The sequence below is a fragment of the Ziziphus jujuba genome, chromosome 2, assembly GCF_031755915.1.
Source record: "Ziziphus jujuba cultivar Dongzao chromosome 2, ASM3175591v1".
NCBI lineage: Eukaryota > Viridiplantae > Streptophyta > Magnoliopsida > Rosales > Rhamnaceae > Ziziphus > Ziziphus jujuba.
Genome location: NC_083380.1, coordinates 33476084 through 33497630, shown reverse-complemented (window position 1 = coordinate 33497630; position 21547 = coordinate 33476084). Strand labels below are relative to the sequence as shown.

At 34.4% G+C, this 21547-nt stretch overlaps 3 protein-coding genes across 4 annotated transcripts; 1 reads left to right on the top strand and 2 right to left on the bottom strand.

Annotated features, from left to right (window-relative positions):
- Positions 1-433: 433 nt before the first annotated feature.
- On the bottom strand, positions 434-3247 carry LOC107419719 (uncharacterized). The gene is made up of 2 exons (XM_016028494.4): positions 2130-3247; positions 434-973 (listed from the first exon to the last, which is right to left on the bottom strand). Exons 1-2 carry the CDS (start codon positions 2413-2415, stop codon positions 603-605), a joined length of 657 nt encoding a protein of 218 aa, XP_015883980.2. The 5' UTR covers positions 2416-3247; the 3' UTR covers positions 434-602.
- Positions 3248-3871: 624 nt separating this feature from the next.
- LOC107419660 (uncharacterized) lies at positions 3872-12535 on the bottom strand. Its single transcript, XM_048473510.2, has 10 exons — positions 11869-12535; positions 10831-11557; positions 9882-10503; positions 9466-9637; positions 8397-8757; positions 7336-7446; positions 6411-6762; positions 6057-6273; positions 4969-5190; positions 3872-4469 (listed from the first exon to the last, which is right to left on the bottom strand). Exons 1-10 carry the CDS (start codon positions 12396-12398, stop codon positions 4316-4318), a joined length of 3468 nt encoding a protein of 1155 aa, XP_048329467.2. The 5' UTR covers positions 12399-12535; the 3' UTR covers positions 3872-4315.
- A 66-nt stretch (positions 12536-12601) lies between these two features.
- Positions 12602-18026, top strand: LOC107419650 (DNA polymerase epsilon subunit B). 2 transcript variants are annotated; one of them, XM_060814339.1, is made up of 14 exons: positions 12602-12906; positions 12988-13174; positions 13634-13787; positions 13955-14087; positions 14337-14413; positions 15673-15777; positions 15896-15976; positions 16073-16203; positions 16305-16399; positions 16489-16588; positions 16848-16962; positions 17072-17182; positions 17437-17587; positions 17692-18026. In XM_060814339.1, the coding sequence occupies exons 1-13, from the start codon at positions 12741-12743 to the stop codon at positions 17575-17577; spliced, it is 1596 nt and encodes a 531-aa protein (XP_060670322.1). In that variant the 5' UTR covers positions 12602-12740; the 3' UTR covers positions 17578-17587; positions 17692-18026. The 2 variants fall into 2 exon arrangements, with proteins under 2 accessions (XP_060670322.1, XP_060670321.1); XM_060814338.1 differs by having other exon boundaries at positions 17437-18026.
- The last annotated feature ends 3521 nt before the right edge of the window (positions 18027-21547 follow it).

Here is a 21547-nt window from a genome sequence, read left to right as displayed (position 1 = left end):
TCTTTGGGTGTAATGTAAATTTTGTTCTTTTATTTTCCATTTGGTCAGAGCCTGCGATATTCTAGTTTTGAAAGTGTCATTGAATTTGTACATTACAGAAGTGGCAGGGATAGTGAGTCAAAGTAGTTTCATTGAATGAGAGGTTGGGACTCTAAATGCTTCTACTAAAAAATGAGAATGAGACAAAAGAGCAAGTTTTTAATTATTTAATTAAAAATCAACAGGTAGCTAGAAACGTTAAGCAAAAGGAATGCAGAAACCCAAATTACACTCCCTAGTCTCCAACTGCTTAAAAGTAAGGTTGTTAAGTCATATTTTCTCAACCTGTAAGGTACAAAACCCAGCCATATTTGATTTTTTTTATGAATAAATAATCTATTCGGAAGCACTCTCTTCAAGGAAACTATAAAGGAAGAAAATGGGCATCATCAAATGAAAATGCAAACACTGAAACAAGCTGAATTCTACATTCATGGAGGATTACAAAATTTTCACTTGGAGCAAACAATAACCATCTATGTCAAGAGATGTTTCGACAAACATCATCAGTGATCAAAACCAATTCCCAAAATTTGAACTCGGGCAGCCTTTTGAAAATTTCCTCAACTCTTATATCCTAGAGCTTGATTCTGAAGATTTTGGTTATCTTCTAGCAGACGATCATACTCGAGTAGTAGATCCGCCGCTTGTTTCTGAAGGGCAGCGACATGGGCTTCAGCAGTTTCAACTTTCCTATCTTTCTCGTCGGACTCCGACTTCACCTTTTTAAAACTTTCTGACAAGGTAGAAATTTCTTCTTTCAGCTGCTTCAATTCCTTTGAAGATTTCTCTTCTTTCTCTTTAAGTTGAGTCTTCTCCTTCAGAAGCATTTCGACTTCTTCTTTAGATGCTCGCATGTTACTTCTCAGTTCAACTAGCGTTTGAAGGTAATGATGTGTTCGATCAATTATGAATCCAAGCAAAAGGGTAAAACCTGTAAGATAAAGTTCAGTCCTTGAGAAATAGACAAGTATAAGCGAAGGGTTACTATGGTGATGGAAAATCAATTACTCGTGTTTACTGGAACAAAAAGAGCAATGGTTATGCATCATTAACATATACACGAACTGCTTTAGATTTACTCCTAGTTTGTAATATTTCTCACCTTACCAGTGGGATAACCAAGGCACATTTTATAGTCTAGGAAGTAGGAGGAAGTCAGCACCTGCTTTTTTTCATCAGTTTGATCAAGCGCTTGGCTTAGAACTCCAACGTCTTTTAATTATTACAAAATTTGCTTTTATGGTAGTAACTAATAAAATAATTTTGATATCAAAACATAATCAAATGATCAAAATCTAGTAACAAACCACAGCTGTACTGTTCCTTGAAATTCTTTCTAACAACTAAGAAGGATTTCATTTTCTCACCCGTGATAACCTATCAAAGTATAAAACAATAATCGGATGCAGCGAAAACTTTCAACTGCAATTTTCATGAACTTTTAAGACGGCTAACACAGATTAGATGTAATGCCCAGCATAAAAACCCACTCCTCCGATTCTTCCTCATGAAATTTTGTTCCACCTAGTAGCTCATGGTCATACTATTTTCTGGTTTTCATACTTTTCTAGTTATATCTTTTTGTTTTTCTATTAATAAAATTATTATGTCCTTTATTTTTATATTATCCACCTGATCACCTCTATTCCAAATATGTATAAGCATATTTATAAAAGGCAGACAACCACCTGACCCCTTCTTCTACCTCTCCAAACTCCTCCCCTCTCTCAACCCAAAATAATAGAGAACTCAATACGTTCCTTTGATATAGTAGTAGTCCATCTAATATTTAGTTTACACTCAAATGGCAAAACGTTCATAGATGGTCCTAAAACGGGCATTATCAAATTTATTGCAAATCCTTAGTTTATTCATTAAGTTCACATATTTATATACTCGTAATTATTAACAAAACCTACTGATTCCATGTTAGGATACCAAAGTTTCCCTTTTAAATTTAGGCGAATATTGATTGGAAATAGTCACCGCCGTCCAAGATATGGAAAAAAAGTTCATAGGAGAAGCCAATTCCAAAATTTGAGAAATAACATTATGAAAATAATCCAAGAAAAAGAGCAGAAACATACCCATAAGTGAAGCCTCAAGCAAATGAGTCCTCCATAAAACCTGATCCATGGGTGACATGGTACCAAGCTTTGCACCTTTATTCTGGACTTTAAATATACTCATAAGACTTGATAGGAAAATCACAAACATAGTCCCAGCAATGGTTTTCACAGTAGCTGGACCCTTACCCGTTTTTAGCTGATCTAGACTCTTTATCACAAGCTCCCTCAATGGCCCAAATTCCATCAATAGAATGACTGCCACCACACCCTCAATAATCAAAACAAAGAACAGTAACTGAATCATTTTCAGCTTGCTACAAAATCAATACCACCTTTACTTCAACTCTAAAAAAAGTCTTGATCTTTCCTCAATTCTTAGGAAGATACCAAAAACCCACTTCACAAAACCACTTCCACTACTAAGAAATCAACTCCATAGATCCACAGATTCATCCACAGTAAAAAAGGAAAAAGAAGTTTTTTTTACAGACCCATTTGCTCTTTTCCACGAACAAAGAAGAACACCTCACTTAAACAAAAGATTACACTCCAAAAAACTCCACTTTTACAAATGGGCATCAATTATACACTATAATCAGACAAATCCACCTGCCAAAAAGCAGGCTTTACCAAAAAATAATAAGCATTAAGAAGGTAGATCTGCTCCTTTAGCCCCAACTAGATATATTAAAAACAAAAAAAAGAAAAAGAAAAATGGCAGCTTAGAGAGAAAAAAAAGTGAAAAATTACAGAAAAAAAAGTAGGGCGTAAAGACCGGAATGAACAAGCTATGGCAACGGGGGTATGTGATCTTGATTCTTTAATGAGTTTGTCAATGGTGATTCAAAGTGGACTAATTTCGGCAATGAAGGAACTACTTAGTTTGGAAAGTGTTTACTGGGTTATGAGGAGCTCATTTTTTGTTGTGAACTCGAGGTTCAGTTCAGTGAGTGGGTTGCCAGTGGAAGCGACGAGTACAACCAATGGAAGAAGAGAAAGGAACAGGATAAGATTAGAATTAAATGAAAACTTCAAGGGTATTATAGGGCGTTTAATTTAATTTTGTGAAAAGGGTCACCGCTGTCAACCTATAGCCGCTGAGTTTTGCTGCTTTTTGATGGTTTTTTATTTTCTTCTTATTTTTTTTTCCCCCTTAGCACGATAACTATAAAGAAACTTTTCTTAGAGAGCAAGTCTCTTAATAACTTTCTCAGCTATAAATCATCATATTTTCCTCTAATTAATAAAGCCACCTAATTAATAAAGCCGCCTATGACTGCATTGTGAAGACTTATACGTGGAACTTTTTGCTGCAACAATTGGGGACGTGAAAGATTTATTAAGGACACTAGAAATATATATATATATATATATATATACATATATATTTTTAGTTCGACTTTTGTAAATTCTGTTGGATTCCTAGATCTACTAATTTTGTAGCTCATAAACTTTGCAAATTGGGTTTATAGGATAATCGTAATAAAAGAAGTATTTCCTATTTTAATTTCCCTTCTAGCTTATGTGAAACTATTTACAATGAAAGGTGTATTTTATCAAGGAAAATTGGTAATTCTAATCAATGAAAATTCTTATTCATCCAAAAAACGGAAGATACTCTGTTCTTGGAAGAAAAAAAAAAAAAAAAAATCGGAAGATACTTTCTTCTCTTGGAGTGGGGATGTTTTTGCAGCAAAATCAAAAAGAAAAACATATACAAGTGGGCTGCATAAACCATATCCCGTATGTTGCAAGAAATCTTCAGAAATTAATCAATATACATATACATATATATATATATATATATATATACATATATTTGTTAAGGTCAGTGTTAGGAAAATATCATGCCAAAATCTGAAGCAATTCCCTGCTTCCTAATCTCTGCTTCTGATCAATTCTCCAACTCATTAACATAATAACATCTGTTATTACATTCCTCAGAGGGGACTCAAAAGTCTGAAGCCACTTCTATACACTGCCGCAAATTAAACCTAAAAAATGTATTTTTCAGCTGCCAATACTCTGGACATTATGTACAGGGTCATTTCAAATGCGCTCTTTCTTACCAGTTATCACTGTGCATACATTGCGACAGTCACCATGCCAAGAGTTTTTCGACTTGCTTCCTGTCATTATGAGCAAGGTGTCTTGTAAAACATTGTCATAAATGTCAGTGCAGTTAACAGGCAACACCATTTTCATCATACAACCAGCTCATCTTGCAAAAGAATCTCATAAATGTCTGTCCTCAGATTCAGTTCTTTATCCCGCATAACTTCTTGGAGATCTGATAGCTCTTTAGCACATAGGATAGGATTTAGTTTGAGAAAACCATCTAGCCATAACTTTTTCGACCTGAAAATGTGGAAAGGGAAAATATTTGGCCAATGATAAAAGGCAAAACAATAAAATGAAGCAGATTGAGTAGTTACGAGTGCATGCTTTTCATCGTATCATCTGATGGAATGTACTTAAGGAAGTTTCAACCGATATTGCAACGACACTAGAAATCTTAGTTGTGTTTGCGGAAGAAAATAGAGATTAAACAAAGTTGAGGGGGAAAAATGAAATAAAGATGCTTCTTCGATTGTTAAATACACAAAATGGGGGCTCTCAGACAGCAAGCAACATGAAAATCCTTTCTCATAAGCAGATTAACAAGCCATATAGACAGCACATATCAAAGCATCCAACAGCACATATCTAAGCATCCAACTGGAATCTTCAACTAATTGAATATAAAAATCTATAAATTATGTAAAGGAATATAATCTAGCTGTCTCAGATAATTGAATTCAATATATAAAAGCAGAAAAGATCAGTCATGACATCACCAAGGAAGCAAAGCTCTTACCATGGACATGCATGGATTGCTCGGAAAAAAATTCGTCTAGCAGCAGAGAGATTGCATACTATATTAACCTCATAAGCAATGTAGCACCGCCAAAGTAAAACTGAATTACGTGTCCTATCACTTGTCAGTGCCCTTTCAAACAATCCATGGATTCTATGCTGGGAGGCACCTCTACTTATCTCATACGCCAATGCATACAGCCACACAATCGCAGATTGTTTCCTGAAAATATTACCAGTAGAAGTTAAACAATGCTCAAATATGGGCACATATGGAAGAGCTTAGAACAAAACAACAAATTATCTTCCATTATGTAAATAATTAAGACTAATGCAACATAATAGTAGACCTAGAAATTGCAGCATGCATAGAGTAAACTAACAATACATGATTCATTTCCATAAGAAATAATGCTTTATCTAATGATAAAAGAAATATACGATGAAGGACAGTCGGGCTACCAGTCTAAAGATACAAACTGAGCATTCAACAAGTAGGCTTATTCGAATGTCATTTCTACAAGAGGAATTTACCATCAAGTAATGTTTCTAACAGGTGAAAAATGATAAAGAGGTTAAATAAGGTATTGACGCCCCACCATCCCAGAAGCAATCAAACTTATGTGAGAGCATCTCTCTCTCCCTCCTCATTCCATTCCATTCTGCAGTACAATTTCATTTTGCAAGAGATTTAACATTCAAAAGAAAGAGCTATGGCAGTTGAAAGGCGGACAAAAAGAAACTTTTTTTCCCCCCTCACTTCTTCTTCTTCTTCTTCTTCTTCCTTCAATCTAAGCAGTTAGGGGAAAGAAAACTAATTTTTGGAATGCTGAAAACTTTTATGAACGGAAGATGACTCTTTACCCCATACAAAACCTATCAAATAAAATATACATTCTAAAATTGCCAAATAAAATAACATGAAAAGACATAAAAACTTAATTCAAGACAAATTACTGTCATTGACAGCCCTAAAAAATCTAGGGTTCACCATGTTGCTTCTATCTCTTATGCGGTATATACACTAACAGTCATTAACAAAATAAGTAAATATAGATTCAAAGGAAACACAAAAGATGAATATCATACTTGTGACAGTGGTCATCAAACATCAACCGCAGTTTATTAGATGTAGTGAAGAGATGGCCGATCTCCACTAGAGAACTTGAAAGTTCGAGGCTGAAAGGAAATATTTGCAGCCCCTGGGAGATAAATTCCCAGCATTTTGATAAATCATGATGTCTATGAAGCATCTTCACATAAAAGTGGAACAAAAACTCAATTTGATGACTGTGGCTTCTTCTTTCTGCAGGTCATAAAAAGGAAGTCATAGTAAAGAACAAGAAAAATGATAATTAACTTAAATAGAAATAATAAGCTCAAGATCCTCTAAGAAAGATTAAAGAGGTCAAATGGAAACATGTACATATAGAAGACAAATACCTGGAAGCACCATTGCCAAAGCCTGATCCAGAACTTCAATACCAGCAGCCCATCCAGAGGTTAATTCTTCAAATAAAGCTGCTGAACATATGAGAGCAACAGATTGATCATCTACCACACCACGCACCCATGCTGATCTAACTGTTCTCATTATTTCTTTGAAGCCTTGGTGAGCCCTCAGTAATTGAACACTTGATGGTTTACTCTTAAATGGGCCATATGCTACACCACTTCCTAAGCATGATAAAATATGCATTGCACGAGAAGATGATTCAGAACTATTTCCAGAACTATTGGAAAGCTCAACCTCAGCATACCAGAAGTACAGAAGAGGAACCTTGGACTTTAATTCCTGCTTGATCATCACAATAAGTTAAATATAGATTATAAACCTAAAAAGACATGGCCCACAAACACAAAAACTACAGTATTGAAATCCATCATGGATACGACAAGCCAAAGCTCAAAATTGTTTATGCCAAACCATATATAAAGAGACTATCCGAACAATAAGAGATATCAAATTGAATTAGCCTTTGATTTATATTGTAAAACAAACATTTTAGACCCAAAATCCTTTTTGGAGGTTGTACCATTTGTAGTTTTAGCCTTTTAAAGTTCCAAAACTTAGTTATTCCAAGTAGTCGGGTGCTTTGTATCATCAGTACAGAACAAATCAACAACTGTATGCACCAAGTTTTACAAAAAAAAATTAAGCAGCCATTAAACCATCATTGTAGGCAATTATTAGGTTAAACCTAAAACCAACATATAGAAAAATCAACCTCGTGCCCTTCTAGTTTCTGTGACATTAGCAACACATTAGGACCTACAGTTTGTTCATTTTCCAGCACAAGCAAAATTAGCAACAGAAATTAAAAATAATACTAGCAGAGGCATTTTCAAGATGGTATATAGACCTTACCATAGGAAGCCCTTCGATAGATAATAATGCCATGTCAAACACTCTTCTTGCATAATCAAGGTTGCCATAGAAAGCCTCCCGTTGTGCATAAACACCACATAACAATACATCCTATGACAAGAAAGCACCCAAATAGACAATATCAAGAAATGTATCAAGCACATTTACGCAAACAGTAACCAAGCATTAAAACCATATATGTCTGCAAAGTCCACACGACACACTAATAAAACTCACTTTTAAAGCATGTGAAAATCTCATTCCTTAATTTCCTTTTATAGCTAACTTATTGATCTTTATTGCATTCCAATGAAAGAAAAAAAAAAAAAAAAAAAAAAAAAAAAAGGAAGCAGATATCCCAACTGATATTCATAGCTAGGGTTGTTGAGGTATCTTTGTCATAAAAATAAAATGGTCCTTAGGTTATCCTCTAATGTTGCTGTGCTTTTTTATTTGGTAAGAGACACATATTGAAACGAAAAAGGAATAAAAAGTATTGAAGAGGATGAGAAATCCTTAAAAGTACAAAACATAAATACGCCTTCTATGGAGGTTAACAAAAAAAAAAAAAAAAAAAAAAAAAGAATCAACTCAAATTCAACATATAAAATCGTAAATCATTAAACTCTTTTTCTGTAGACTCAAACTGAAGTCAATGCCATTGTGCTTTGACTACATCATCATGAATCTATCAAAGAAAATCAAACAATTCATCAACTATAGCATATAGCTGTTCTTTTTAGTATCTATGTATCTACTCCTCCAAAACAATGATTAAGACCCACTTCAAATAAAGATAACAAATATACCAAAAAGGACAAAAAGAATTGTCTTGCACTATTACATTGTAATATTAAGGGAAGCTCATACTTTTGCCTCCCATCTCACAGTTACATGCTGCAAAAGTGGGGATAAGCATGGATAAGCACTCATTCATACAACCACGTAGCCATAAGATCATTGTGTTCCCACTTTTTTTTAAAAAAAAAAAAAAAAAAAAAAGTCATATCTGAAAGATACAATATGTGCACTGTAATCAACAAAATAAACACATTAACTACCTGACGGTCATTTTTCAAGAGAGACTTTGCCAGAGCTCGGCATGGGGTAACAGAACAGCTACAAGAATTCATTTTTGTGACAGATAGCTCTTCAGCAACTAAAGCAGCTTCTTCTAAGATGTAATTATGTGGAAAAGCAGTCAAACAAAGCAAGATAGCATTACGAAGAAACTTCGTCATGTCAGTCCTCCTGGCAATGTCATTCGTGCTTCCCAAAAGAAATTCCAAACTGGAAGACTGTGGACTGCTTTGTGATTTACCTAAGACATCGTGAACCCTTCTCAAATTGTTTAACATAGAATCTGGTAATTCTTCCAGGCTAAGGATTTTTTCAATCCAACTTGAACTGTTGCTAGACATCCTGGTAAGGTAGGATGGAAATGTTACAGATTTACACATGTACAGATAAAGAGTTTTTTTGCATAAGCTGAAAAATATATCTACAACTAAGTTCTTTGTACAACTTACTAAAAAAGTGTGTTGCCAGCATTCAACTTTTAAGTACAAGCATGAGATAAACAAGAAATAGGAAGTTCCCGCTAAAGCCATTATGGAATTATGATTATTTAAGTAAACTAATACTTTACATTTTAAATATTTAACCGTAAACTACACAAAATGAATTGCAACTTTCTTATCCATACAATTTGAACTGAAGATTTATTTCAACTCCACTTTATCCTTTACTGCCTACCAAGACACTAGGGCTAAAAGATATTGGGAATCACATAAGTTCTTACATATAGTGTGCATGTGTGTATGTGTATAGAAAGAACGAAGAAAGAGAAACTTGACTTGAACAAGCTTTGTTAATTTGGCAAGAGAAACAAATAGTATGAAACACAAAAACAAACTTGCACATACTCACAAATGCAAATTTGTAACATTATCAATAATTATATGTACAGAATTAAAGGTCAATATATGTTTATTTAGGAAGAAAATTTTTGTGTCAAGAAAGAATAAAAGAGAGAGAGAGAGAGAGAGAGAGAGAGAGAGAGAGAGAGAGAGAGAGAGAGAGAGGAACATAAATGATACAACTGCATTCAGTATTCAAGGAAACTCTTACCACTGGGATATTTTGCCACCAAAGAAATCAATGAATTGGGATAGTAGAGACAAACGGGCCTCATACGAACTCAAGGAAAATAGGTATTCATTAACATCTTCATACATTATTACTCTCAAGATCTGTTCATCTGCTTCTGTACCAAGTGTTCCATCAGAATGTGAAGCTCCAACTGTTTCATGGTCAAACTCAACTTAGTACCTATTTGAGGATAGATAAAAAGCAGACACATTTAACTATTAATATGTAAACTGAAAAGTGAAGCTTCATTACAACTACACTAAAAAAATAAAATAAAATAAAATAACTCAACTGCAGGAGATAGGAAAAGAACAAAAAAAGACAAGATGACAAAAAGCACATGCTGTTGACTGAGCATGCCCTTCAAACACAAAGGAGAGAAAGTGAGAGATAACCTCCAGATTTTGCACGAACAGGCATCCATTGATTACTATCTCTCGATAACTCTTCTTCTGACCATTTGGACCAGGTTGAGGTATCTTTAACCTCAAAATTAGAACCAGCATCAACATCAATGCCTAGCTCCTTTAGCAAAGCTTCAGTATCATCTTCCTGCTTGATATCTTCATTTTCTGATTCTTCTTGAACCTCCTCAACTTCCATGTTGTTATTGGTTTCGTTTTCTGGATTTCTACCACTTTCCTTAGTTCTGGCAAATGGTTCTGACCAACCTGTCCAACCACCTTCAGCATCAGAAGATGTCTCCTCTTTGATAACCCTTTGTCTACTTTCTTCTTCTTTCTCCAACCATGTGGACCAACCCTGGGCGCCTTCTTCTCCAAGTCTTGCACCATTACTATTCCAGAAGTGCTCAAAGAGTCTATGTTTACTCTGCTCATTGAGAAATAAAGGAGGACTAAACAAACTGTACTCAATTTCAGCTTGAAACAATGCAGTGGCCAATTCTTGATAGCCAGCTTGCCACTCAAACCTACAAAGATTCAGAAAAATATCAACTAGACCAAGTTCTAGTTGAACAATACTAGAATCTGAAGAAGCTTTTTCTTCTCGATTAACCTGCATCAAACAGAGAACATTTTACAACCTAAACTTTTAAGTGTTATAAAGATTTGTCAAGCATAATGACTAATGGTAGAAGGTTTTAATTCGCTCTTTCAAGGTGAACCATATGATGGACTGTGTAATACACAGTAACACATTTTAAACCTCTAATATTCAAATGGACAAACTTCATTAGGAGAAACGGGTCACATGCATGTCACACTATATAAGCAAAACTCAGGCTAGTTTTCTTAAAAAATAATATCAAACATACAGGAGAAATTTCGCTTCACTTAGATAATTGAACACTAGTTTAACAAGCTAATTGGAAAATATAACAACCTGCCTAAAATGCTTACTGCATGCAGCGGAGAGAGCTTGAATTGCATTTGCATACATCTTCCGCATCTCGGAAACCTTAAACATTGAGAACTCTCCTTGAATAACACACAAGAACTCTCTCCATAGCTTATAGCTTCCCGAATTATGCACCAGTATCTTTTCCCATCTACCAATCAACACATCGATGCTGTCTCTGCTTTGATAAGCCTTAAGAAGACAAATTAATAGCTCTTCGTTATCCGGGTTAAGTTCAGCTGCCTTCTCCAATATGCTAATCTTCTTCTCAAGAGTCTGCAGGCGGGCACCTTTCTGGGGTTGCATACTAGCAACCTTGTCTTGGAACTTTGCAAAGTCCAACCAAACCTTTTCATCATGGGGTCTCTCTCTTGTCAGTTTGTTAAACTCCCGTGTCTTGCGTAGCACTTCATCTTCCCAAGATTCTTCTTCAACCATTGAAGTAGTTTGACTATCTAACAACGGAATGAAATCATCTTCAACTGATTCTGAAACCTTTCCAGTAGCAACAATACGAGCACGCTTTAATTCCTTATGGGATTCAAATGCCACATACTTCGAAGACCAATAGCGACCACCAGACTTCAGTTTACTGTCTAGTGAATCAATATCACCATCTCTATCAAATCCCAAACTCCTCTTAGTGAACCAATAATTTCTGGGCCCTGATAATTCCGGAGGAGTATAAGCTTTGTAGCGAGGAACATCCATTCTGCATCATTCAAAGCCAGCTTATAATATGATTTATCAAGCTTTTGCAGAAAACCAATCTCTCTCTTAAGCAGAAAGCCAATGTCCCTCTTAAACAATTTTTTTATTTTTATTTTTATTTTTAATTTTTAACTACATCTACGATTTTCAGCAAGAAATTTTGCTTCTTTCATTCTATAACTATCTAAAGGTTAAGAATTAAGCTTTCCAAGATCATTCATTTTGAAATATTACTGAGCTTTCTGGGCAATCAAACAGGTAAGCTAAAAAGCAAAGTAAAATTCATTAAAAGAGAAAGCACAAAACCAGTACTTGTAAAGGCAGCCGAAGACCAAATTATCAGGGTCGCGTTGAGAATCAAAGTAATAGTCTTTGGAGGATTTGGTTCCGGAACTGCCCCAAACCCGAGAATCCGACCTTCTCGACCCGAAATCACCGCCAATTTCACCGCCTCTCTCATTGGACCTCTGTCTCTTCCTCTTCTTCTTACTTTTCTTCTTCTTCTTCCTTTCCAAATTTCCCTCCGACTCAGAAGACTCCAGCTGTTCATACACACGCGAGGAGGCCTCCGGCAATGTCTGTACGTCACTGGGACCCTCTTCTTCTTCTTGTTGTTCTCTATCATCTTCTTCTTCTTTTCCCGGTTGCGAATTGAACTGAGATGAAACGGCGTCGTTGATGACGGAAAGGTCGATGGTGAAGCTGGAGTTGCAGAGCCAGTGAGGGAGAGGAGAAGAAGAAGAAGATGAAGTGATGTCTTTGGAGGGATTGGAATCGCTGATTGAAAACAGAGGAAAGAGGGACGCTTTGGGTTCTTCTTCCACAGTTTTCTTCTCCTCCATTTTTTTTTTTTTTTTGGTTTTTCTTTTCTCTATGAATTTCAGAAGGAGGAAGAAAACGACGATGACCAAAAACAATACAAGGAAATTGCAGCGGGGATTTAAATTACGAAAATAGCCCTGCAGTTTCAAATTTTTTCATATATAACCATTTGCGCCAAAACGACAGTCCGTTTCGCAACTAGGGCTTGCACTTGGCGGCTGGCTGTGTTAACTTTTTTTTTTTTTTCCCCGCTCATTTTATAGACATACAAGAAAGACGGAGGATTTTTCCCGCCAAAAAGAACCATTCAGAGGGCCGAAAACAGTGACCTCAGAGAGAGAGAGAGAGAGAGAGAGAGGGAGATGAGCAGCTCGACGAGGAAGAAGGTGCAGAGGAAATGCAAGATCAGAGGGTACACCCTCAAGGTAGACGCTCTCGACGACATTCTCTCCTTCGTCGCTCGATTCAATGACTCCGATTCAGACGAAGCCATCGATCTGCTACTCGACCAGCTCGAGCATCAATCCTGTAATCCATTTACCTTCTAATTTACTGAATTTCTTTTTTTTTTTTTAATTTTTTTTAATTTTTAATTTTTGGGGTTGGCAGTGAAATCGACGATCATAGATAAGGAGGCGGTGAACGGCGTTATCAGTCTTCTGCTAGAGGCTGAAGCTGCAGTCGACGACGAAACCTCAGACAACCCTGCCACCACTGCCACGTCAGCCATTCGCGTAATCGATGCTTTCTTGGTCCCCAAGTTCCGTTACGATTCCATCAAGAAGCTTTTCTATGAGTATGTCTAATTTTTCTCCCGTCTGTTTGCTTTCTCGGAAATGTTTTGAGAAAATTATTACTGGTTTCTTTATTTTTGATTTGTTAGATTTATAACATTTCAATTTGTTGGGTTCTGTGGGTGCCTAGTTGGGGGAACTGGAGCTGTATTTACTGTATCTATTCTGACAAACAAAATTTCCTTTTTTATAAATTTTCCCAGCAACCAAACAGAAAACGCCTTCCAAGTCATATAAGTCCTCTTTTTGCAAATTGAGGATATGGGTTCCTGACTATTCACCTTGGTTGTGCTAAATCTGACTTTGATGCAAGGGCTAAAACTGTATGGTTTATTGAATTTAGGGTTGATGTAGTTGAAATTTCAAATTGAGATGGGGACTTGATTTTTACCTTGCAATTGGAAGTTTTTTTGATTTTATCATATTGAAGGTTTGGGTATTTGTTGAACTTTGGGTTCTAGGCATACTGGGAGCTTGCCCATTCATGGTGATGCTTCTGCAAAAGCAGCTTTATACAGGGATAGGTTTTTCTTGCTGTTCCAGAGGCTTTCTCGTGATCAACATTTTTCCAAACCTGCCTTTAGTTCTGAACTGTCACATTTTGGAAGCTGTGAGGTGCTCTCTCTGACCTTCACTACCCACTCTATCATAGAAATAAATTGTTGCCAAAGATACTCTTAGGTTACACGTTCCAAAATCTGTAAAATGTTAGTTTTTATTAATTACACAATATTTCAGTAATAACAGACAGTGTACTTATTTTTATATGCTATATTGCACAGATATCTCCAATTCAGTCTCTGGTTGGGCAAACGGGGAGAAGATGGGTCATGGGTGTGATATCTCAATTGGAGGATGGTCACTTTTACTTGGAAGACCTTACCGCTTCAGTAGAGATTAATTTAGCTAACACAATATCCTTTACACGATGTTATTGTCATTTAAAGTTCATCTTAGTCTCCTATATATACTTTTGGTCTAATTCATGTTTAAAGTTCATCTTAATATATTAAGGTAGATATAAAGGGATTCCTGATTGAGAAAGTGGCTTAGGAATGCTTTACATTTCTTAGCTAAATATGGATTCTTAAAATGCTTACAATTGGAAGTTTACATTGTGTAGTTGGAGATAAAATATTGTAATTTTCTTTGACAAGCAACACAAGATAACTACAGGATTTCTTTCAGAGAACACCATAGTAGTTGCAGAAGGTGAAATGCTTGTAGAGGGTATATTTCAGGTTAGCATTATATTTATTCTAAAAGCTACTGAACATTTATTTGATATTGTTATATCTGCAAATTTGTATCTATGTTTCTTTTAGATAAAATTTGGCAATATCAATAATTTATGTCTTCTATTGCGTGATCAGTATTTACGATATCATTGTACTCAAAATCTCATGAGAAAATTGAGAGTAAAAGATGATTAGGAAGTATCTCTGCCGCAAGCTTGTTGAGTGCTTGGGTACTTTTCTACAGTCTCTAATCATTTGCAGATCAAGCTTGTACTTTTGTACAGTCTCTAATCGTGCTTGAGTACTTTTCTACAGTCTAATCATTTGCAGATATCTGCAAATGATTAGAGACTGTAGAAAATCTGCAAATGATTAGAGACTGTAGAAAAGTACTCAAGCACTCAACAAGCTTGCAGCACAGAACTTGATCGATCTAATCCCATTCTGTACTGATCGCAAATGATTAGAGACTGTAGAAAATCTGCAAATGATTAGACTGTAGAAAAGTACTCAAGCACTCAACAAGCTTGCAGCACAGAACTTGATCGATCTAATCCCATTCTGTACCGATAGGGAGATCAATCTTTGTCCTGGTGCCACCAGGATAAATCTATTCACTCAAACACTGAACAAGCTTGCAGGACAGAACTTGATCAATCTAATCCCATTCTGTACTGATAGGTAGATCAATCTCCATCCTGGTGCCACCAGGATAGATCTCTTTTTGTCACTTCAGTCTTCATTTTGTACTGATATGTTTGGTTGTATATTCTCTTTCTATCCGAATCTTGGTTGATGCTGATGACTGAAAGGGAACCTGATAATCTTTAACTTTTCTGTTGGTCTAGCTTTAGAAACCACGTGTAATAGATTTTGGTGTGTAGCATATTTATTTACGTGTTTAAACTATAGTTCAAATTGAAAACCTCTTCTTCATTAAATTTTCTTTTCGGTGCCATAATTCTTCTTATTATTTCAATTTATTAGGATATGTAAAAGGATAAAGCTCTTTTCCCTTGTACCTTCTTTCTCCTTTACCCAGGCATACTTACCAACTCCTCTAACTATTGGGCTATAATATAACACCCCCTATAAACTTCTATATTTAATTTTACCCACAAGTATATATTCTATATTGGGTTGCCAACTCCTCCAACACCACAGTGATGAAAAGTAAAAGTTATTCAGAATATATCTACAAAATAATTGAAATGATATAAGGTTGAGTTTTTAAGACATGCTATGCTTCTTTTATAATGAAGGTTATTACCTGTGGATTTCCTCCACTGGAGGACAGAGAGAAGTCACTCAAGGTGCTTGCAGGACATGACTTTTTTGGTGGTGGTATACTAACGAAAGAGGAGACTGTATCCTATCAATTATTTGCTGATATTCATCACAGTTAAAACATAAGTAATTCATTTTCTGGAGATACTTGAACCGGTTAAATACTATTGCTGATGGTTCCTATACACTTATAAATAGCTTAGACTTGCAGATTTGGAGAAAAAAGCAGTTAATGATATGTTTGTCATAATCTCTGATGTGTGGCTAGACAACGAAGAGGTGATTCATTTCAGATTCCTTCTATCTTCCAGTAATTTTTTGCGTGAGTAGTCCTGCTGCCTGCATAACTCAGATATTGTTCTTTCTGTAGAGAAGGCTATGGGAAAGCTAGGAACTGTCCTTGATGTTTTTGAGAATGAGGAGGTGGTTCCTTCCTTGTTTGTGTTCATGGGGAATTTTTGTTCCCACCCATGCAACCTTTCATTTCACTCTTTTTCAAGTCTCAGGTGGGCAAGACATTGAATGTCTCTAGCTTGTTTTTAATTGTGTAAATGATATTTTGTTTCTTTCATGCGCAAAAACAATAATGATCAACCTGGATGTGCAGATCACAATTTGGCAAGCTTGGGCAAATGATTGGAAACCATCCGCGGCTGAAAGAGCATAGTCGGTTTCTGTTTATCCCAGGCCCTGATGATGCAGGTATAGTGCAAGCAGTGCAACAACTAACAACTTTTGAAATTTGCATATTAGTATTGCATGCCTTACGACTTTATGTTTGACAATGTCAGGTCCATCAACAGTTCTACCCAGATGTACTTTACCAAAGTATTTAACTGAAGAGCTTCAGAATCACATTCCAAATGCTATATTTTCAAGTAATCCATGCAGGTTATTACTATATCATTCACTTGGCAGCTGCAACATACATAAATCAGGAATTCAATATTTGAAATGATAATCTATGTTTACCTATCCATTTCAATATGTAAAACTAATATTATATAACCTCCAAGGACCATTTGGAAAAAATAAAAATAAAAAAGAAGAAAAATATATATACGGCTTTTTGGTCACTTTAAGAGGCAGGGACACTGTTTCTTGATGTTTCTTCTATTGTCATAATGGATAAGTTTGTTACATATTGCAGAGTCAAGTTCTACACCCAGGAAATTGTATTTTTTCGTCAAGATCTGCTGTATAGAATGCGCCGTTCGTGTTTGGTGCCCCCTTCCACAGAAGAAACCGATGATCATTTTGAGCATGTGACTATTTCTTCCATTTTTCCTCAAACTTATATATATCTTGTTGACCAATCTTATAGCTTAAGCATGGTAGTCTATGAAGCTAATGACTTTCAATTTTCTGTTGCAGCTTGTTGCTACAATAACCCATCAAAGTCATCTTTGCCCACTTCCTCTCTCAGTGCAGCCCATTATCTGGAACTATGATCACTCTCTCTATCTTTATCCAACACCTCATACGGTATTACTGATGTTTATTTTCTTAGTTTATATTCTCTTTTAGGCATTGTCCTGAATGCAATATTTTCACCATTGAGACAAACCCTTCTTTTCAGTAGCTAATAGTATAATGCTCTTCCTTGACTTGGAATAAGCTAAAATGTGATTCAACAAGATACTATATTTACCATTTGCTGAGCTAGAGGATAGATTCCACCATAGTTGCATTTGATAGAAATGACCTAGAGATTGGTTTAATACTGCCTTCGTGTGCAGATAGTTTTGGGGGACAGAAGCAAGCAGAAGGCATTTAAATACACAGGAATAACATGTTTCAATCCTGGTTCCTTCTCAAGCGAGAGTACCTTTGTGGCATATCGTCCTTGCAATCAGGAAGTTGAATTGTCCGCATTATAAGGATCAGAGAGTGAGTTTACGCAGCTAAAATGATATTCTCATCGTTCTTTGCCTACAGTAACATCCTTGACAGCATAAGCTGCTAGAATGATTTTCCGCACTATTGTTTAGCAGGCTCCTATAGTCCTGTGCATGAAGCTGATAAGGGTCTTGGGCTCACCTTATTACTGATGATGGTAGAATTTCCCGGACCCAGAGCTCTATTTTATTGACTTTTGACGTAAAGCTGGATTTCACCCTGCCAGGAAGTACAAATTTCTTTTGTACAGTATAGCAGTAGGCTTTTAATGATTTGCATAGAAGTATGCTTATGTTATCTTAGGTTTTATATTCAAGAAACGCAATATTATGTATGATAAAAGATGGTTCCTAGTATTTCATTCTTATCCTTCATTTATTTAAATGTCGCATACTGTGTTTGTTTGCTCTATTAATAATTGGACTATTTTTTTATTTCTTGAATCTGTTTGCGGCACCTGATTTAGAATGAGTATTGAATATAATTAGTAAAAGTCAGTCATCGTCATCATGATCATCATTGACGAACATGCACAATATTGCATAATATGTGTCTTAAAGTATTGAACAATGTTTTATACGAATTTCAGTTGTGTAGTATTAAAGTATTAGACGTTATTGTTAGCAATAAGTAATTTATTCTCAGGGCTAATATTTTTGTCCGCCACTTGTATACTTGAGTAGTTTTGTACGGCATCGCTACTAAGATTATTCCTTAGATTCTTTCATTATCTTCTTGCTTTAAAAGAAATCTTTGTTTTTGTTACAAGTTAACGAAATTCATCGAAAATGTTAACGAAAACCCCTCTTCAATAATTCCATAAATTTTGCTGCTGTAGGATGCTTTGATAGCACTAAAAACGGTTGAAAAAAAGTGGCAGAACTCTATGGCTACAAGTGATATACGGTGGAATAAAAGAATAAAAAAATCAACTAACATTAGAAGGAATCATTGATCGATGGAAAACAAAGTTGTGTTTTTGGAAAATCGGTAGTTGCTGGCTAGTACTTGAACCTATAGTTATAATGGGGAATGATATAAACATTTGAGTAATAGCAAGAACCTTCTGATTTTAGTGGCAACATTCCATTTTGCACTTGGCATCATAACTGTTTGACTCTTAAAACATCAAAATCAGAGATATATCAAGAACAGTAGGATTCTTAGTCTTCTTCTGCAACAGATAGATATGTATATTTTTATATGAACAAATGTGAACTTTGTGGATTACACATTGGCATTGAATAATTCGGCAAATAAGATTCATAACTTGAGAAATAATACCCTTATAATTGGACAGATGATGAGTGTGGCATGATTTTAATGGCTTAATTATTTTTCAGCGAATGTTCCCACAAAAAACTTTGAGTAATGTTGAAGGAAATCCTGGTGGACTTTTTCTGTAGGATTCTTGAAGATTGGGGTTGTTACATATATATACATATATATAACTATATTTATATTTAAATAACTTTCCATCAGTCAAATTTGGAAATGACAAAATGTTGCAATCAGGGCTTGGACTTGTGAGCTTTTATCGCATCAAATCAACACTTGAGGCGAAAGAAATGGTTTTCAAGTGCATTTGTTCTTCCTGTTATTGATAGAATTCCATACTTAAATACTATAAAGCTAAGAGCTTTCTTCAACTACACGTCCGAATTCCTTAGTGGAAGAAACCCTAATTTTTCGCTGCATAAAACAAAAATAGAAAAAAAAAAAAGTAATACAAATATTTATTTTATAGTGACTCTGATGGGTGGCTGGAATTAGCTCATGCTTAATTTGTAGATGTCAACATCAACTGCACTTTTTTAGTTTTTTTTTTTTTTTTTTTTTGTTTTTTAGTTTCATGTTCATTTAAAACGCTTATTAACTGTATGCTAATACAGTTTTTTTCTGAAGATATTATTGCTAATTTAAAAGTATACAGTTATGAAAGACTATATATAAGATAAGTTTAAGTTGTTTTGCTTTCTGATTAAATAGTCAAATTGATGTTTAGGTACAGTTTGGTCATTTGAGGGTGTATATATTATTATATTTGTACATTGCAAAGAAGTCGGCATAAAAAGTTTTCAATAAGAAAATGTAAAGGTGTTAAATTTACATCAAGGTTAGTATATAAATGCATTCAAAGTAATGTATGCAAGCCCAACAATGACATTTTACATATCCTTGTCTTGTACCTAATACCCTCTAACTTTAAAGTGAGTTGCACTCAAACAAGCGTTTCATACCATTTCCCTCGTGATATATATATATATATATATATATATATATATATACATATTAGCGCAATAGGTTTTAAAAATTATTATATAGATATATATAATATTATCCTAAGTAAAACTTGTCTCCTAGACTATACTGCATTTCATACTTTGCATGTCCTATGAAATTGCTACTAATTTTAACATTATAATCTACCATATTATTAGTTTTGGTCACTAGGTTTGGTATGCATTTTAATGTAATTAATTTTGATTCTCAGAACAAAAAAATTAAAATTAATTTTTATTCTTAGTTTTTAATATGGGTTTGTTTTTCTGAAATCGTTAAGTAATTAATGCTACATCATCTTATTTGTAAGTATTAACTCCAGGTAAAGGCAGTGTCCTCAATCAATGGCCGCGTGATCCAAGAGTTAATCATCCACAAGATTGTTACTGAATTTACAGTAGAAAATATTAAAACCATATATCTAAAAAAAAGTGTTATAATATTTTCTGTAAAACCGTGCTATACTAATGATACGAAATTATACCTTCAATGTCAAATTAATTTAACAAGAATATAGATAAAAACTGCATCAAGTATATATATATATATATATATTTTTTTTTAATATAAAAAAAAAGTACAGATAAAAACTCTATACAGTATGTATATATATATATATATATATAGAGAAAGGCTACAATGCAGTCCATGTGGATTCAAATCAAAGCTAACATTTAAAAAAAAAAAAAAACATCGATTATAGTACGGATCCACATATAAACGGACCACATCATAGTCTTTTCCCATATATATATATATATATATATATATATATATATATATATATATATATATATATATATGCACATTTTCAATGTCAAATATAAATATAATTTTTTGGTTCCCAAACTTACTTTTTTGGCATAGTATAATTATTTTTTTAGTGTAGCGTTGGTCTTACATGATTGATTCTTTTATTTTTTTCGTATGTATTTCTCATTTTCCACCGTAAATTAAGTTACCCAATCTTGCAATTGCTTCCACGGGTCAAATTTTTATCTTTTCGTTTCTACTTGTTGTGAAATTAATTTGTCCACGAAGCAAATGACTGGTTGGGACATTTGGTCAATATTGGGGGTTTATTAAATTAGCTTGAAGGCTTGCCTCATGCTCTAGTTGGTCTTACCTCACCATGGTATATATGATTGTCTGTTTGTTTTATTTTGGGCCAAAACAAAGCAAGGCATTGAAAAATTTTATAGCTTGATAGGTGCAATATTAAATACATTGGTAGTTGTATTTTAGAAACATAGGTTTGAATTTAGAAGCTTATATTTCTATATGAATATCTAACATTTTCAATAGTAAATGATGATTACTTTATATATGACATAATTCTATATATAATATAAAAATTGATACTGTTTAATAGCATATATGTACACTCAATTATAAAATTATTTTTCAATGAAAATATGCATAAATAAATAGCTATTAATCAATTAAATTGTTATTTTTTAAAAAATAATTAACTTTTTAGAGAAAATTTAATTTTTAAAAAAATTTAGAATGTTTAATAAACTCTCCAAAATTAGAGGGATATCTTGAAGGAATCTATAATTTTTTTTTAATCATATCAACTTAATAGGTGTTTAAATAAATCCATTGGAATTTTTTTTTTCTAGTAGCTATCTATTTTTCTAATATGACAAAAAAAATTAACAATAG

What these genes read in the sequence shown, in the direction of transcription:
- LOC107419719 (XM_016028494.4), bottom strand. Translation starts at nt 2,415, where the DNA reads ATGATTCAGTTACTGTTCTTTGTTTTGATTATTGAGGGTGTGGTGGCA. An exon ending in GCTTGAGGCTTCACTTATGG is followed by an intron (nt 974 to 2,129) that starts GTATGTTTCTGC and finishes TTTATCTTACAG; the next exon opens with GTTTTACCCTTTTGCTTGGA.
- LOC107419660 (XM_048473510.2), bottom strand. Translation starts at nt 12,398, where the DNA reads ATGGAGGAGAAGAAAACTGTGGAAGAAGAACCCAAAGCGTCCCTCTTT. An exon ending in GCAGTAAGCATTTTAGGCAG is followed by an intron (nt 10,504 to 10,830) that starts GTTGTTATATTT and finishes TGTTTGATGCAG; the next exon opens with GTTAATCGAGAAGAAAAAGC. An exon ending in TTTGGCAATGGTGCTTCCAG is followed by an intron (nt 6,274 to 6,410) that starts GTATTTGTCTTC and finishes TATGACCTGCAG; the next exon opens with AAAGAAGAAGCCACAGTCAT.
- LOC107419650 (XM_060814339.1), top strand. Translation starts at nt 12,741, where the DNA reads ATGAGCAGCTCGACGAGGAAGAAGGTGCAGAGGAAATGCAAGATCAGA. An exon ending in TGTGGCTAGACAACGAAGAG is followed by an intron (nt 15,977 to 16,072) that starts GTGATTCATTTC and finishes TCTGTAGAGAAG; the next exon opens with GCTATGGGAAAGCTAGGAAC. An exon ending in CACTCTTTTTCAAGTCTCAG is followed by an intron (nt 16,204 to 16,304) that starts GTGGGCAAGACA and finishes CTGGATGTGCAG; the next exon opens with ATCACAATTTGGCAAGCTTG.